The sequence below is a fragment of the Dendropsophus ebraccatus genome, chromosome 1 (genome assembly GCF_027789765.1).
Source record: "Dendropsophus ebraccatus isolate aDenEbr1 chromosome 1, aDenEbr1.pat, whole genome shotgun sequence".
Classification (NCBI taxonomy): Eukaryota; Metazoa; Chordata; class Amphibia; order Anura; family Hylidae; genus Dendropsophus; species Dendropsophus ebraccatus.
This window is the reverse complement of record NC_091454.1, coordinates 142223246-142238733: the sequence shown is the minus strand read 5'-3', so window position 1 is coordinate 142238733 and position 15488 is coordinate 142223246. Positions and strand designations below refer to the sequence as shown.

General features: G+C 41.5%; 1 protein-coding gene across 2 annotated transcripts in view; it reads right to left on the bottom strand.

Annotated features, from left to right (window-relative positions):
• Window positions 1-10068: 10068 nt before the first annotated feature.
• Window positions 10069-15488, bottom strand: part of CA12 (carbonic anhydrase 12) — a 56962-nt gene continuing 51542 nt past the window's right edge. For both annotated transcript variants that reach the window (XM_069980629.1, XM_069980618.1), the window contains exon 10: window positions 10069-11350. In XM_069980629.1, the coding sequence (XP_069836730.1) occupies window positions 11281-11350 (70 nt within the window). In that variant the 3' untranslated portion in view covers window positions 10069-11280. The remainder of the gene's footprint in view (window positions 11351-15488) is intronic.

Genomic DNA, 15488 nt, shown 5'->3' with positions numbered 1-15488 from the left:
GCATTGCTGCTCCATTCATTTTCTATGTGACTGACGAAGGTAGCCAAGTACTATGATCAGCTATGTTCAATAGTTTCATATACTGAGTTAATAAAGCAGGAGCACACATGCACAACACCTGTTCCATTCACACTGAGTAACTAGGCCCTCATGTTCTTGTTGGTGGTGGGGATCCCAGTAGTCAGGAGCACACCGATTAGACGTATCACCTATCCTGTGGTTACAAACTACTAAATAACCCATTTAGGCCCTTTAAAATATGGTCCATTCATTTTATATAGGTGTAACTGCAACCCATGCAGTAGCAAATGGTAGCTGACAGGTAAGTGCTGGCCTTTTTTTTTTTTGTTTAAGCCTGGCCACTGAGTACAGGGTCACCTGTCCTGATGGCAGCTTCGCTGTTATGTATGCGGTCTCTGATTTATTTGCTTATACGTGAGCATAAAAAAAAGTATACGCATACGCCCATTTCTTTTGGATCTAATCCTAGTTCTGTCAAATAAATTATATATTTACAATATACATATAATTTAAATCCAACTGTTTCGTAAAAGAGGTAAAACCATAGACATACTATATTTAAAACTGGCTAGAAAAAAAATCTAAAAGTAGACTAAGGATTAAGTGGCTATGAGGTTGCTACATACAGTTTGGGTGGGTAAGTCACGTCTCACCTGCTGTAATAATCTGTCTGTAAATTCTAATCTAAGCAATTTTTCCAAGATGAAGTCTCAGTGGTTTCATAATTCTAGCTGTCTGTTTTCTATAATAAGCATTGGAGATTATGTCAGTAGTCTACAGGATGATGGAAAACCTCTGATCTGTAGCACCACATTGCTCTGGTCTCAGGAAATTCCATTTCAGGAGCACTCAATGTAGTAGAGCATGGGGGATTAAACCAGGTTATATATACAGTGGTGCCTTGGATTACGAGCATAATTCGTTCCGGGACCGTGTTTGTAATCCAAATCCACTCAAATTTTCCCATAAGAAATCATTGAAATGTAGACAATTGGTTCCACACCCCAAAAATCATTTTATATTCATTATAGCAGCAGTGTGTATAGCTGAGTGTGAGTGCAAGAAAATGATAGCAGCAGTGTGTATAGTTGAGTGTGAGTGCAAGCACATTATAGCAGCAGTGTGAATAGCTGAGTGTGAGTGCAAGAAAATTATAGCAGCAGTGTGTATAGTTGAGTGTGAGTGCAAGCACATTATAGCAGCAGTGTGTATAGCTGAGTGTGAGTGCAAGCACATTATAGCAGGAATGGAGAGGATGGGAAACACAAGGACTGATAGAGACTGCAGGGAGCATGAAGGAATGAGCAGGGCAGATGTGGACACAGTATAGCAGCACTCTCTTTCCGGGGAGAGAGGGGTTAAAGCTATAAAGAGATTACCCCCACAGTCCTGTCCCCTGATGCAAGCCCCAGCCTAAAGTGGATCTGCTATAAATTGGAAGGTGAGAGAGACTTCCTGGGTCAGAGTACTGTGCTGCAGACCCCGCTATGCAGGCCATGCCCCTCCCCCACTCACGCTCCCACCCAATACCAGGAGCTCTTAAAACAAAGCAATGCTCTTAAACCAAGTCACAATTTTGAAAAACTGTGAGCTCTTCTTGCAAAACGCTCTTAAACCAAGTTACTCTTAGTTTTATATGTTAACTAACCCGGCCCCCTTAACCCCCACGCCGCTGGCCGAAAGCCTGCCCGCCCGTAGCCCCGGCCCCCGTCCGCCACACCGCTGCCCGCCCCGAGCATACACTACTAGCTCGGTGCCGCGACTGTGTGAAGCTCCCGGCTCCCTTCACTCCTCTTCAGGCAATCAGTGCACGGCAGCCCTGATTGGCTGAAGAGGAGCAAGGGGAGCCGGGAGCCTGAATCAGGCCTCGGCACCGAGCTGGTAATGTATGCTCAAGGTGGCAGGCAGTGCGGGCGGATGGGGGGGCGGGGCTGCGGGCAGGCAGGCTTTCGACGGCGGAGCGGGGGTTAAAAGGGCCGGGTCCCATACTCGCGTCAAATCCGCTGCAGATCCGGTAGGTGTGAATGTACCCTAAAGGAGTTGTTCAGGCTTACAAAAACCTGGCCACTTTATTCCAGAAACATCTGTCCTCATGCGGCGAAGCAGTATGGGGTGCCATTGTTTGGGGTAGCTTTGACGGTGTTGTGGCTGCTAGGTGGGTGTGGGTCACTTGGGCACTTGTCACGGTAGCTTGGAGTGGCGTTAGTGCCCACCCCCAGTCAGACAGGCACTGCTTCTGCAGGTTTGGATAACCCAAGTGTAACATGGTGTGTAGGTGCAGAAGGATAGGCAGAGTCCAGTAGCTTAACCAGAAAAAACGTCCCTTCTTAATTCTTCAGTGCAATACACAAAAATAAGGCTTCAGTGACTGCAGGTGCAGTTAAGAGGTAGAAGAAGTTGTAACAGCAAAAATAAGAGTAGAGGAGCGTCTTGAGGGCCCTGTCAAAGGTAGCTGTGTATAGGATAGTGTGGTTGAGAGGAGAAGAAGAAGAAACTCGTACTCATGTATCTGACCGTACGATGTCCTAGGTCCCTGCAGTGGGCGAAGCAGATTTCCCGAAACTGTTCACAATAGCCGTGCATTACAGCAGGATACTTAGGCAAGTGGCAGCTTTCTCCTGCTGCGGTCGATACCATACTCAGGTATAATGCCCTGGTGATCCTCAGAGGACGTGCTTTCCTCCTGAGGGGTCTAGCACTGCATGCTAGCAGTGGTTAACTAGTATAAGAAACTGTCTCCGTGTCTCTCTCTCCACTAACTATAGACAAAAGACCCACCCACCAGGAACTAACCATCCTTTATAGGGGCTTCTAAACCTCCTGGTGATTGGTAGAGCTGTGTAGTGCAAAAGAGAAGACAGAGTACATAGAATAGAAAAAGGAGGAAAAACACCTGCACCTGTGATTGGAGGAAAACACACATGTGACATAAATAATTAATCCAATACTTCCTTCAGCTATACTAGATACAAAGGACACAAAAAAAAGTAGCGACCTCTAGTGGGGAAAACACAGAATACACTGGGCCGTTTGCCACTGTGGGAACCTGGATCAAGTTACTCTGCCTAGGTGCATATAAGCTAGCACACCTGTGCTGGGACACTACACTCAATTTGGGTGGGGTTTTTCAGCTCACTTCCAATGAAGTGAATGAAGCTGAATTATAATGCCACTCACAACCTGAGGACAGGGGTGGTGCTGTTTTTTTTTTCTAATTCTTGATAACCCCTATGTGAGCAGTTATCAGGATCCAGTTTTAGCCATTTGGAAGTGGAGCACAGAATTGTGATGATTACACAAAAAGACCAAAAGGTTCATCCAGGTAGTCTCTTGTGTGTGCATGTGTGTCAGTAGGCTCTTTCATCAGTATATTGTGGCCTACCACACGGGATAAATGTCCAGGAATGGTTTGAGGCACATAAGAAATAGTTCAAGGGGAGATTTATGAAAGGGTGTAAATATACACCTGGTATAAACTGCCCACAGCAGCCAATCACAGCTCCTCTTATATTTTACCAGAGCTGAAAGCTGAGCTGTGATTGGTTGCTGTGGGCAGTTTACAGCAGGTGTATATTTACACCCTTTCATAAATCTCCCCCCAGGTGTTTACTTGGTCTCCTGATTCCCCAGATTTCAATCTGATCAATCCACTAAGGGATGTACTGGGGAAAAAAATCCAGTCTGTCTATCAGTTTACAAGATTTAAAGCATACCTGTCATTATGATTCTTCACCTGATCAGCATTAGGAACGGTCCGAACCTGCTGAGGTTCGGGTTCGTACGAACCCGGACTCTCGGCAATGATTCCCGCTGTCTTAAACCTCTGTGGAGAGGGTGGATACATCGGGAGGACTGCCTGGAAAACTGGGATACAGCCACAGCCATAGGCTGTATCCCAGTTTTCCAGGCGGTCCTCCCGTATCCACCCTCTCCACGGAGCGGGCAGACAGCGGAAATCATTGCTGAGAGTCCGGGTTCGTACGAACCCGAACCTCAGCAGGTTCGGACCATTCCTAATCAGCATGAATCTCCTGCTGGGAGATTGGGCAACTAGGTATACAACTACGGTAAGTTCTGTGACTCAGCGGTTGTATCCATAGTTCAGGAGGAACTGCATGCCTATCTGATGAAGAATCATATTGACAGGTACACTTTAAAGGATCTGCTGCTAACGTCTTAGAACCATAGGACATCTTCAGATGTCTTAAAGTGATACTGTCACCCCCTTTCTGTATGAGGAGTTCTCTACACAGCTGTAAAGCCTAAATTCTGCAGTTTTCATATGTTACTTTATAATAGATTTCTTGGTGCTTGGTCCAGTAAAAAAAGGCTTTTTATCATTGATTATATCATCTGGGTGGGGCTTCACGACCACTGTGCCCCGCCCACAACGGCCTCGCCCCTCCATGATGTCATCAGTGTCTAGGCCCCACCCCCTCAGTGGGCATTGGAATGGGCCAGCCTAGAGGTCTAGACCCCCCTCTAGGTCGACCCATTCCAATGGCACAGAGGGGGCGGGGCCTATACAATGAAGTCACATGTGGGTGGGGTATACAGCTCCATGTGGGTGGGGTGAAGTGACACAGTAGTTGTGAAGCCCCGCCCAGGTGGCACAATCCACCAAGGATAAAAGCAATTTTTCACTAGACCAAGCACCAAGAAATCTATTATAAAATAAGGTATGAAAAGCTGTATAGAGAAGTCCTCATACAGAAAGAGGGTGACAGTATCACTTTACAGAGTCTATGCCTCAATTACTCCCCTCATTCCCAAAAGGATTTAGGCTAGAACTATGTTTACCACCCTGTGGCCAGATTGTAGGATGCCATGTGCTTGTACATGCAGTGTGTATAGCAAATAAAGAAGATACAGTAGGATGCTAGTTCATAAGCAGATTGATAGGCCTATCTATCACACAGGACAGTATTGGTCTGCCCAGCTAATAAGGCCCTATTACATGGGGCATTAAGACTTTTATATAGACTGAAAATAAATCCCAGTGTAGCATGCATCTAGACAAGAATTGTAACTCATTAGTACACTGTATGAGAATGTTTTTGACACTTCTCATTGAGTAGAGGCTCCAATTCTCAAGAGGTTTTGTATAAAAGGATATTGTACATTCCCATTGAATTTTGACCCAAATCAAGAAGACTGTAAGAATGATTGCACCCTTCTTTATGCATCTTTATACAGCCTTCACAGTGCTGTTTAAGTGTAGATTCTGAATGTGTCTTTAGCGGAAGTCATTACTTGGCACTAGAGATGAGTGAATAAAAAGGAAACAAGCAGTTCTTGGAAAGTGGAACTATTTTTTTTTTGTCCATATGGCTACTATACAGAGTATCTCTGAATACTGACAATATAACAATTCCCATAATAATTTGCTTCAAATAGGATTAGGGATTGAGGTTTTTAACTAATAAGGGTGATACCTGCCATTTAAATAGAGCCGCATTTAATTGGCTCCTTCACTAAGAAATAAGTGCAAAATATAATTGTCTGGAGCAACACTAACCACATGATGAAAGGGAATCTTTGTATCATCCAGAGGTATCTTTTTCCATCATACAATTCTTTACCCAGGACAAGGAGTTTAATCTAACTTGTAATACTTTAAATCTTTGTTTGGAGCCAGTCATGCACAATAATGGAAAATCTAGCCATAAGCTTGTGATCTCGTGAGAAAATCAGGTAGTGTAGAATATCAAAGCAGTTATTCTGCTGTTGTTCATTTTTAGCACATTTTGGTATGATTTTTTTATTGTAATGGAATGCCACATCATATTTCCTCTATCAATCTGCACTCAATACCCTATAATGATAAAGTGAAAACAAAATCTATTAAAAAGGAAAAACTGAAATTTCTCATGGACATTTTAGACCCTTTGCCATAGCATAGCATCTTTAATTGTGCTGTATGTCAGTAAGATTACAGCGATACCCAGATCATATAGCTTTTGTTTTATTCTATTGTTTTTAAAACATTTATATATATAAAAAAAAGAAAAATAGGCTTAATAGTGCCCTATTCTGCCCCCTATATGGAGCTTTGTGGAGGGTAACTGTAACTGGGATAGACAGGACTTTTTAAAAACATTTTATTCATTTTTTTTTCTGGTATATGAGGTGACCAAAATCTATCAATTATGGCATTTAATATTTTAAAAAAAACAAAAAAAAAACACAGATCGGAACATTTCCGCAAATGTCAGCTGTCACCAGCCAACACTCACGGCATATGACTATATGACTGACAACAGCAATCATGCCATGTCAGTCATTTGTCCATTTAAATGCTGTGATCAGCATTTAAATGGACAAACTCTGCAACGGCAACTCTGCAACGTAATTGTGCTGTGCTGAGCAGTTGCTATGGCTGCCAGAGGCCTGTACGAAGCCTCAGTATCAGTCATAGCTCTGTTGTTGATTAAAGAGGATGTACCATCAGGTACATCCTCTTCAATATGACCCACAGATAGGACAGCGCCTTCACGGGGAAGCCGGTGCCACAGTCCATTTTTTGAACCGCGTCTCGGTTCCTGTGTACGGTGTCGTTCTATCCACGGGTATCGGGCCAGGGCTGACGCACTGGAGGGGGGCCGGCCCGTCCCCAGTGGGAGGGAATTCCCTCCCTTCTGTGATGCGGCTCCATTTGAATCAATGGAGCCGCATCATAGAAGGGTGGCGATTCCTCCCACTGGGGGAAGGCCGGCCCGTCTCTAGTGCTTCAGCCCCGGCCCGATACCCGTGGATAGAACGAAGCCATACACAGGAACCGAGACGCAGCATCGGCTTCCCGTGATGGCGCCGTTCTGCCCGTGGGTCATATTAAAGAGGATGTACCTGACTTTTTAAGTCTGTCTCAGTCTGATCAATGCAACAGTATAGCATTAACCCTTAGAGGACCGGGCCAACTAAAATTTTTGCTTTTACGTTTTTTTCCTCGTGCTTAAAAGACCATAGAACTTGCATTTTTTTACCTAGAAACCCATATGAGCCCTTATTTTTTGAGCCACTAATTGTACTTTGCAATGACAGGCCGAATTTGTTCATGAAGTACACTGCAAAAGCAGGGAAAAATTAAATGTGTGGTGAAATTGAAAAAACCCCACTTTTTTTATTTGGAGGGTTTCTAGTTTTTAAGCCGTTCGCCCTGGGGTAAAACTGACTTGTTATATATGTTCCTCAAGTCGTTCCGATTACAACGATATGTAACATGTATAACTTTTATTTTATTTGATGGCTTTAAAAAAATTCAAACCATTGTTAACAAATATACGTTCTTTAAAAATCGCTCTATTCCCAGGCTTATAGCGCTTTTATCCTTTGGTCTATGGGGCTGTGTAGGTGTCATTTTTTGCGCCATGATCTGTACTTTCTATCGGTACCTTGATTGCGCATATGCAACTTTTTGATCGCTTTTTATTAAAATTTTTCTGGATTTGATGAGACCAAAAATTTGTAATTTTTTTGCGCTTACGCCGTTTAACCAAACATTTATTTTTATTTATAACATGGAAAAAGGGGGGTGATTCAAACTTTTATTAGGGGCTTTTTATTAATAAAAGCACTTTTTTTTTTACTCTTATATTAGAAGTCCCCCTGCGTACCTGTACGCCCAGGGTCGTCTAGGGGTTAATCAGGTGAATGGGTAAAGGAAGGTTTCCGGCTTCAGAATTTTAAAACTTCTGTCTTTATTTAAATCTTTAAAACTGGTACATCGCATTTTGTAGTATAAAACTCTTTAATCATGGCACATTGCATATATTTTATTGCTCATATATATCTATACACAGTAGTAACACCATAATGACTGACATGTGTGCAATGGCAATTGATGCTTATTCTGATAATGATACTTATTTTGTTGCCAGACATGGTTTTAAAACAGGCCTTCTGAAGTAACCTCACAGGATTAACTTCACCTAGGAGAGCTGTGGATCACTGACACACAGTGATTCACCAACGTCCACACTCTACTGTGTGAAGTTAACCCTGTTACTCGCTCCTTACTATGCTGAAGCAATGATAAAAGTATTGTCACATTTCCTATAACGCTTTCTCCTTAAGAGATCTGCCACAGAGGTTGAAGGAGGTTGCACCTAGGTGTTGGCGATATTGATAGATCTTGTAGTACTCCCTAATACTGGTGTCTGAGGTGATTACAGGGACACCCTTGGTGTTGGTGAGGTGCAACAGAAATCAAGCAACAGGAAGACAAGCTATTATGGTTCAACAATGACTTTACCTGATCAGGTACAACAGGTTATAGTCTTTTATCTGTGAAGTATCTTCAAATATGTCCTCAAGATGACCACTCTCTCTCTCTTATATACAATGCATTAAACATACATCTAGATATGTAACACAGGTCCCATGCTAGGCCCAGCCTTAGGGACTTTACTTCAGTATACGTCAAGTTCCTCCTTTTAAATTAAGCCTACCTTGGCGACTGGCTAGGACAAGGATGAATCCTGACATATTCTTATGAATAAAATACATTAGACCTAAAAACCAATAGTAATAAGTGCAGAACACCTATACCTCATATGCAATATAATAGCAGCAGAGGTGAATATTCCTAAATATAGTGCAATAGGCATAAATGTCACAATAAAATAGAAACATTACTTATAAAGAAGGAATTTTCTGCCCAATGGGAAACACTGCTTTATAAGGCACTTGTAAACAGCGCACATTATAGTACCTCTTTAACTTTTAATAGTCACTTGACGCAGCTTCCATATTAATGTTTTTCTATAACCACCTGTAAACAAGTCTGGGTTTTTTTCACGCTATGTGAACATAGCCTAAGCCTTGCTGTGGCATCAATTGGCTGTATACTTTGTAGTAGTTCGCGACAGATTTAAACATTTTTAACTTTAATGATTCTTTTTCTTGATTGGTGCATTATCATAGTTCATTTCTTTTAGATTTTATCTTTGTACATTGTTATTTAGGGACATGCTATTTACACTCCTGTGTGGTTAATATTTATTTTTTTGTTGCATAACAGCCCTCTTGTATTGCTGGTATACTTCTAGTTGCTACATTCCTTTATTTGCTACTTGCTACATTCCTTTATTTGCTACATGCTCTTGTAAGAAATTGACCTAATAAAATGAATATGTTATAGTTGGCCATATTGGATATATTTTATAAAAGGTATCTATTTATTGTAATCAAGATGGAGGACTACAGATGTCACCAGGGTTAACATGATCCTACATGCATGCATGCATGCATGCATGCTAAATACCCATTGTTTGCCCAGATTCTCACATCAGATGATCACTTGGTGCAACAGGTAGAGTGTTTACAGATGCAAGATAACATTGTGATACCAACTAGCAAATTGTCTCTGTGGTGATCAAAGGATTTTTTTTCTAACAAAGTTAAGATGGTACATCTGCGAGAATAGGGGTAACAATGGAGCTTGATGGTATAAAAATTGGACCAAACATGGCTCGAGGGGGGGGGGGGGGGGGGGGGGGGGGGGGGGAGAGAGAGAGGAGGACAGAGGGAGGAGGTCACAGGATGAGAGAGCTGGAAGAGATAGAAGACCTGTAGGTGTAAGGGTCCATAGTGTGGTAACTATGCTTGAAATTCATATTATTGAGATTGATACATATTATTTGTGGCTAGTGTAATGTTTATTGGTTACATTGTATCATATTTTGTAATTATTTTTTCTTTCAGCTCTTTCTTATCTTTATGCAACTCTCATAACAAATGTAAAGGCAAAATTCCACTCTGACAATATGTGATTTACTTTACACTTGCATTTTATTGACTGGCCCAACCTCGAATCTAGACCCAGTAAGAGGGTAGTGTGTATAATATATATATATATATATATTATATATATATATATTATATATATATATATATATATATATATATATATATATATATATATACACACAAACACACATATATTAATTCTTTCACTCTTATAAAAACAAATTACATCTTAGTGAGCACCATGGTTTTGTTTTACAAGAAAAATATTTTATTATAACATATACAGTAATAAAATTTGCATTCCTAAACATTTAGGATTAAGAACAAAGATGATCACACAAATACATATATATAATTTAGAGGTCAGATCTTGAAATACTGAGTTGTATGGTTTACAATATATATATGCCTGGCTCAATATGCAGTTATGGAGACTTAAAGAAAAAACACTCAGAAAGAGAACTGTTTGAGGACTGTTCTATATTTAAGCAGGAATAAAAATGTGCAGCTTCTCACGTAGGCCAAAAGAGCACTGAGGAATAACGGAAAGTGGAAAAACACTGGTGTGAGATGTTTTAAAGGCATCCCATGGTGTGCAAATATGAGATACTGTAGATCGAGGATAAGAAACTAAGCACTGATTCACCTCAAGATGTCTAGGATATTCATATAGATTTTAAATTTTGTTATCAAACAATAGTGGTTGACATTAAGAAAAAGCTACATTGTTTGATATACAGTAGCACCCAAACCCCATGTCTAAAAATTCTAAAATATTACAAAGGGAGTAAACACATATTGAAATTCTGGACTTAGGACACAAGACTATGCATTTCTAAGGGACACTCATGTTCAGAGAAGGTGGTTTGGGGTCAGAGAATAAAAAAACTAAAAGCAGTGGCATTAAAACATTCTATATTGGTTATTTGCAACCTTTTGATATCTTTCATTTATGCATCATTCTACGTAGGGAAATAGAGATGACCCCAAAACTAAATAATATGAAGCTTAAAAGAAGAAATTCATAGTATACACTGGATGTTCTGAGAACTACTACAATCTGCATCTGGCTGGAATGCAGTGCCTCACATCGGTGAAGCCATCAGTAGAATACACAAGCCACTTCAATTACTTGAGTTTAAGTTTAGAAATGTGAGTGTTAAGTACATCACTGGGCATCAGATGAGTGGGCAGATTAAATATTAGTTTATCATTGACAATAGGACAGTTTCTAATCAGTGTCTAATATCCAAAAGAAAGAGGAAAATATTGCATAGTTGCGAATTCCACAATCTAACTTTAAACAATTTAGCCAAAATCTTGGAATGGCAGACAGCATAGGTATCTGCGATTAACAATCTCCTTATACTCAAGTATTTGCATATGGAATTAAAAAAAAAAAACTGGCAGAGGTGATAAATACAAAAAGGTAGATTCTACAATAAAACCCTGCTCATCTTTCTTGCATACAATAGAATGCCTGTCCCAAGTGATGCAGGTGGCAGCTGGTTGTCATACTTTGGATGTGTTTTCCTCCATGGGCACAGCTGGAGTATACACAACCTTCTTCGACTGTTGTCCCCTGGAATATGCAACATCACCAAGTTATTGGTAAAGAAAGTCCAACAAACATAATCATACACAATTGTTAACCTGAAAATGACATGTTACTTTATCAATTGCAACGCTAGATGTTGGTTGTTCATATTGAGCAGATGTATACATATTAGATAGGTCAGTCACCATTAATGACTAGAAAATATATAACATTTGCACTCCTACCACTTTGTAATACTTATACCACTTTGTAATACTTTCTTGTAATACTCGAGAAAGGCGTGTTGCCGAAACGCGCGTCGGGGCGCACCTCATGGGTATTGTATGAACACACATCTTAGGTAATGTTTCAGTGATAGGGCTTTCTGTGATATCGGTTTATGGTCTTTTGGGATATGTTGCTCACTGTAATGAACCCTTGCTGAACATGTAGACCCCATTTATTTATTGTGCCAGGCACTTTACTTGCAGTACTTACAGCACTTGCATTTTTGCACATTCCTGCTACATGCCGGCACTTTAGTATATGCACTTTACCCATGTTTTTTGTAATCATCCGTTCTGATTCAGTTTGTGTTTTTATTGTATTTTTATACATGTCTTTGTTATCAATAAAAATTCATTTGTGATTATATTACATCTGGGTACAGTATATTTTTTGTAGGTGTATATGTATTGTTTTGCTATTGTGGCACCCAGTAGGTTATCCCCATATATATTGCATTTTGCATTTGCTTGTTATACCATTGGGGTAGAATATCAGCTAGTACAATTTTTGTTTGATTGACGCTTTGTAATACTGCAAGTATGAAAACACAGGACTGAAATTCTTAAGAAATTACTTAGAAAATACAGCCCTGGAAGCATGAACTCTAATGCTTTATGTGGACTCGACACTACTTTATCACTATAACTACAATGCATAATAAAATGGGTAGCCATTCTGGTGTCATGGACTGAGTTACATGTTACAACACCATATACATGTCATGAATGTCTCATAACTCTTTTATTCTCATGTTAGGTAAATAATTCTTAAAAGGTTAAGAACAACTTTAACCCCTTAGTGACCGCCATGCTGCCTTTTCACGGCGGCCACTAATGGGCTTTATTCCGATGCGTACGCCTTTTAACGGCTTACGCATCGGAATAAATTGCCGCCCGGCGGCGGCTGCAGAGCGGGGGATCAGCAGTCAGTGTGACAGCTGATCCCCCCCCCTGTAACTGTCCGGAGCGGAGGATTTTCCGCTCCGGACAGTTTAACCCGTTAAATGCCGCTGTCAAAGCATGACAGCGGCATCTAATGGGTTCCGGTCGGCACCGCGGGTATATTGACCTGATCAGAAGTTTGGCACCCGACGGTCCCCACGGGCTCGCCATGGATATGCCTCTGCTCGGCCATACAGAGGTATGGCCGAGCAGATGCCTGTCTGAAAGTGTATACAATACACTGCATTACATCGGTAATGCAGTGTATTGTATCAGTGATCAATGATTACTGATCAGTGATCAATAATCACTGTTCAGTAGTACACTAGTGTACAGTAATGTACACTGGTGTAAAAGTGAAAAAAAATGTGCACCAAACACACACAATACCCCCCCAGCCCTCCCCCCATAATAAAAATGCATTACATTCCCCATACACAAAAAGTTACACAAAAAAGATCAAAAACACAAATCCTATACATATTTGGTATTGCCACGTCCGTAACGACCCAATCTACAAAACGATATTAAAATTATACTGCACGACACACTGTAAAAAATTAAAAAAAACAGTACCAGAATAGCTGTATTTTATCAATCCACTTTAGAAAATACGTCATAAAAGAGATCAAAAAGTCATATACATATAAAACGTGGTATCAATAGAAACTACAGATCTTCCCGCAAAAAATAAGCCCAAAACTAGCTCTGTCGCGCAAAAGATAAGAAGGCTATGGATCTTGCACTAGGAAGATAGTTTCTATTTCGCCAAAGTGATAATAGTTAAAAAAAAACCTACACAAATGTGGTATCGCCGTAACCGTAGTGTCCCAGAGAATACATGTATTATGTTATTAATGACCGCCGACACGGATGTTTACGGCGATCACTAATGTGCTCTATTCTGCTGCCATCAACTCTTTATGGCGATGATGCAGAATAGTGCAGTAGCGCCGGTAATGCCCGCAGCCCCCTCCTCTCAGCTACCGGAGGTAGCTGAGGGGTTGGGGCAGAGTGTGGGCTCAGTCCCGGCCAGTCCCCTCACCGTTATTAACAGTATAATGACGGCAACCGGTAACGTGCATTGCCAGCGCAGCTGAATGCTTTCATCTCTTCTCACAGTGAATCCACGGTGAGAGGAGATGAAAACATGTCCCCCCCTGTCCCCAGAATTAACCCTAGTGACCTGGTCACTGACCCTCCCCTCCCTGGGCGGCCATCTGATCAAAGATGGCTGCCTGCCATCACTGTGAACAGACTCTGTTCACAGTGATGGATTCCTAAAAATGATCAATGCTCCATTCTCTCCACCACCGGAGGTGACGGAGAGCATGGGGCAATGATCGGGGACCACCCGGTGTGGTCCCAGTACAAGTGATCAGCGGTATATACTATATACCGCTGATCGCTTGTTCCAAATGGTGCCAGCACTTTTTTACCCCTGTCACCAAAATCAAGTGCCCCGGATTACCCGTAACCCCCCCAGATTGCCTTTAACCAAACCAGATAGCCCATAACCATCGCAGACAGACCGTAACCATCCCAGATTGCCACAGACTGCTATCAGCTACCCCAAATTGCCTGTAACCACCCCAGATTGCTTGCAACCACCCCAAATTGCCCGTAACCTCCCCAGATTGCCTGTCAACCACTCCAGATTGCCCGTCGCCACCCCAGATTGCCCGTCCCCACCCCAGATTGCCAGTGAACACCCCCAGATTGCCAGTGAACACCCCCAGATTGCCAGTGAACACCCCCAGATTGCCTGTAACTAGAATGACACTCCTTCCCTTCTGAGCCCTGCTGTGTGCCCATACAGTGATTTATGCCAACATATGGGGTACCGTTGTACTCAGGAGAAGCTCCGTTACAAATGTTGGGTGGTTTTTCTCCCCTGTTCCTAGTGAAATTGAGAAATTTCTAACTAAACAAACATGTTATTGGAAATTTTTTTTCATTTTTACGGGCTAGTTTTGAATACTTTCCTTAAATACCTGTGGGGTCAAAATGCTCACCACACCCCAAGAGGATTTCTTTGAGGGGTGTACTTTCCCAAATGGGGTGACTTTTGGGGGGGGGGGTTTCTATTCTGCAGACATTACAGGGGCACTGCAAACGCACCTGGCGCTCAGAAACTTCAGAAAAATCTGAACTGAAAATGCTAATTTGGGCTCCTTCCCTTCTGAGCCCAGCTGTGTGCCCATACAGTGGTTTACGCCCGCATATGTGGTACCGTTCTACTCAGGAGAACCTGCGTTACAAATATTGGGGTCAATTTTCTCCCCTGTTCCTCGTAAAATTTATAAATTTCAAACTAAACAAACATATTATTGGAAAAATTCTATTTTTTCATTTTTACTGTCTTCTTTTGAATACTTTCCTCCAATACCTGTGGGGTCAAAATGGTCACCACACCCCAAGATGTATTCTTTGAGGGGTGTACTTTCCAAAATGGGGTGACTTTTGGGGGAGTTCTATTCTGCAGACATTACAGGGGCTCTGCAAACGCACCTGGCGCTCAGAAACTTCTTCAGCAAAATCTGAACTGGAAATGCTTATAGGCGCTCCTTCCCTTCTGAGCCCTGCTGTGTGCCCACACAGTGGTTTATGTACCGTTGTACTCAGGAGAACCTGAGTTACAAAATTTGGGGTGCATTTTCTCTCATTTTATTATGAAAATGAGATACTTTAATCTTAAATATATTATTGGAAAATTTCTATTTTCCATTTTTTTTTACTGCCTAATTGTGAATACTTTCCTCCAGCCCCTGTAGGGTTAAAATGCTCATTATACCCCTAGATTAATTCCATAGGGTGTTTAGTTTTCAAAATGGGGTCATTTATGGGGGTTTCAAGTATACAAGCCTCCTAAACACACTTAAAAAAAGAACTGGTCCCCAAAAAAATTAGTTTTGGAAATTTCACGAAAAATTGGTAATTTGCTGATACATTTC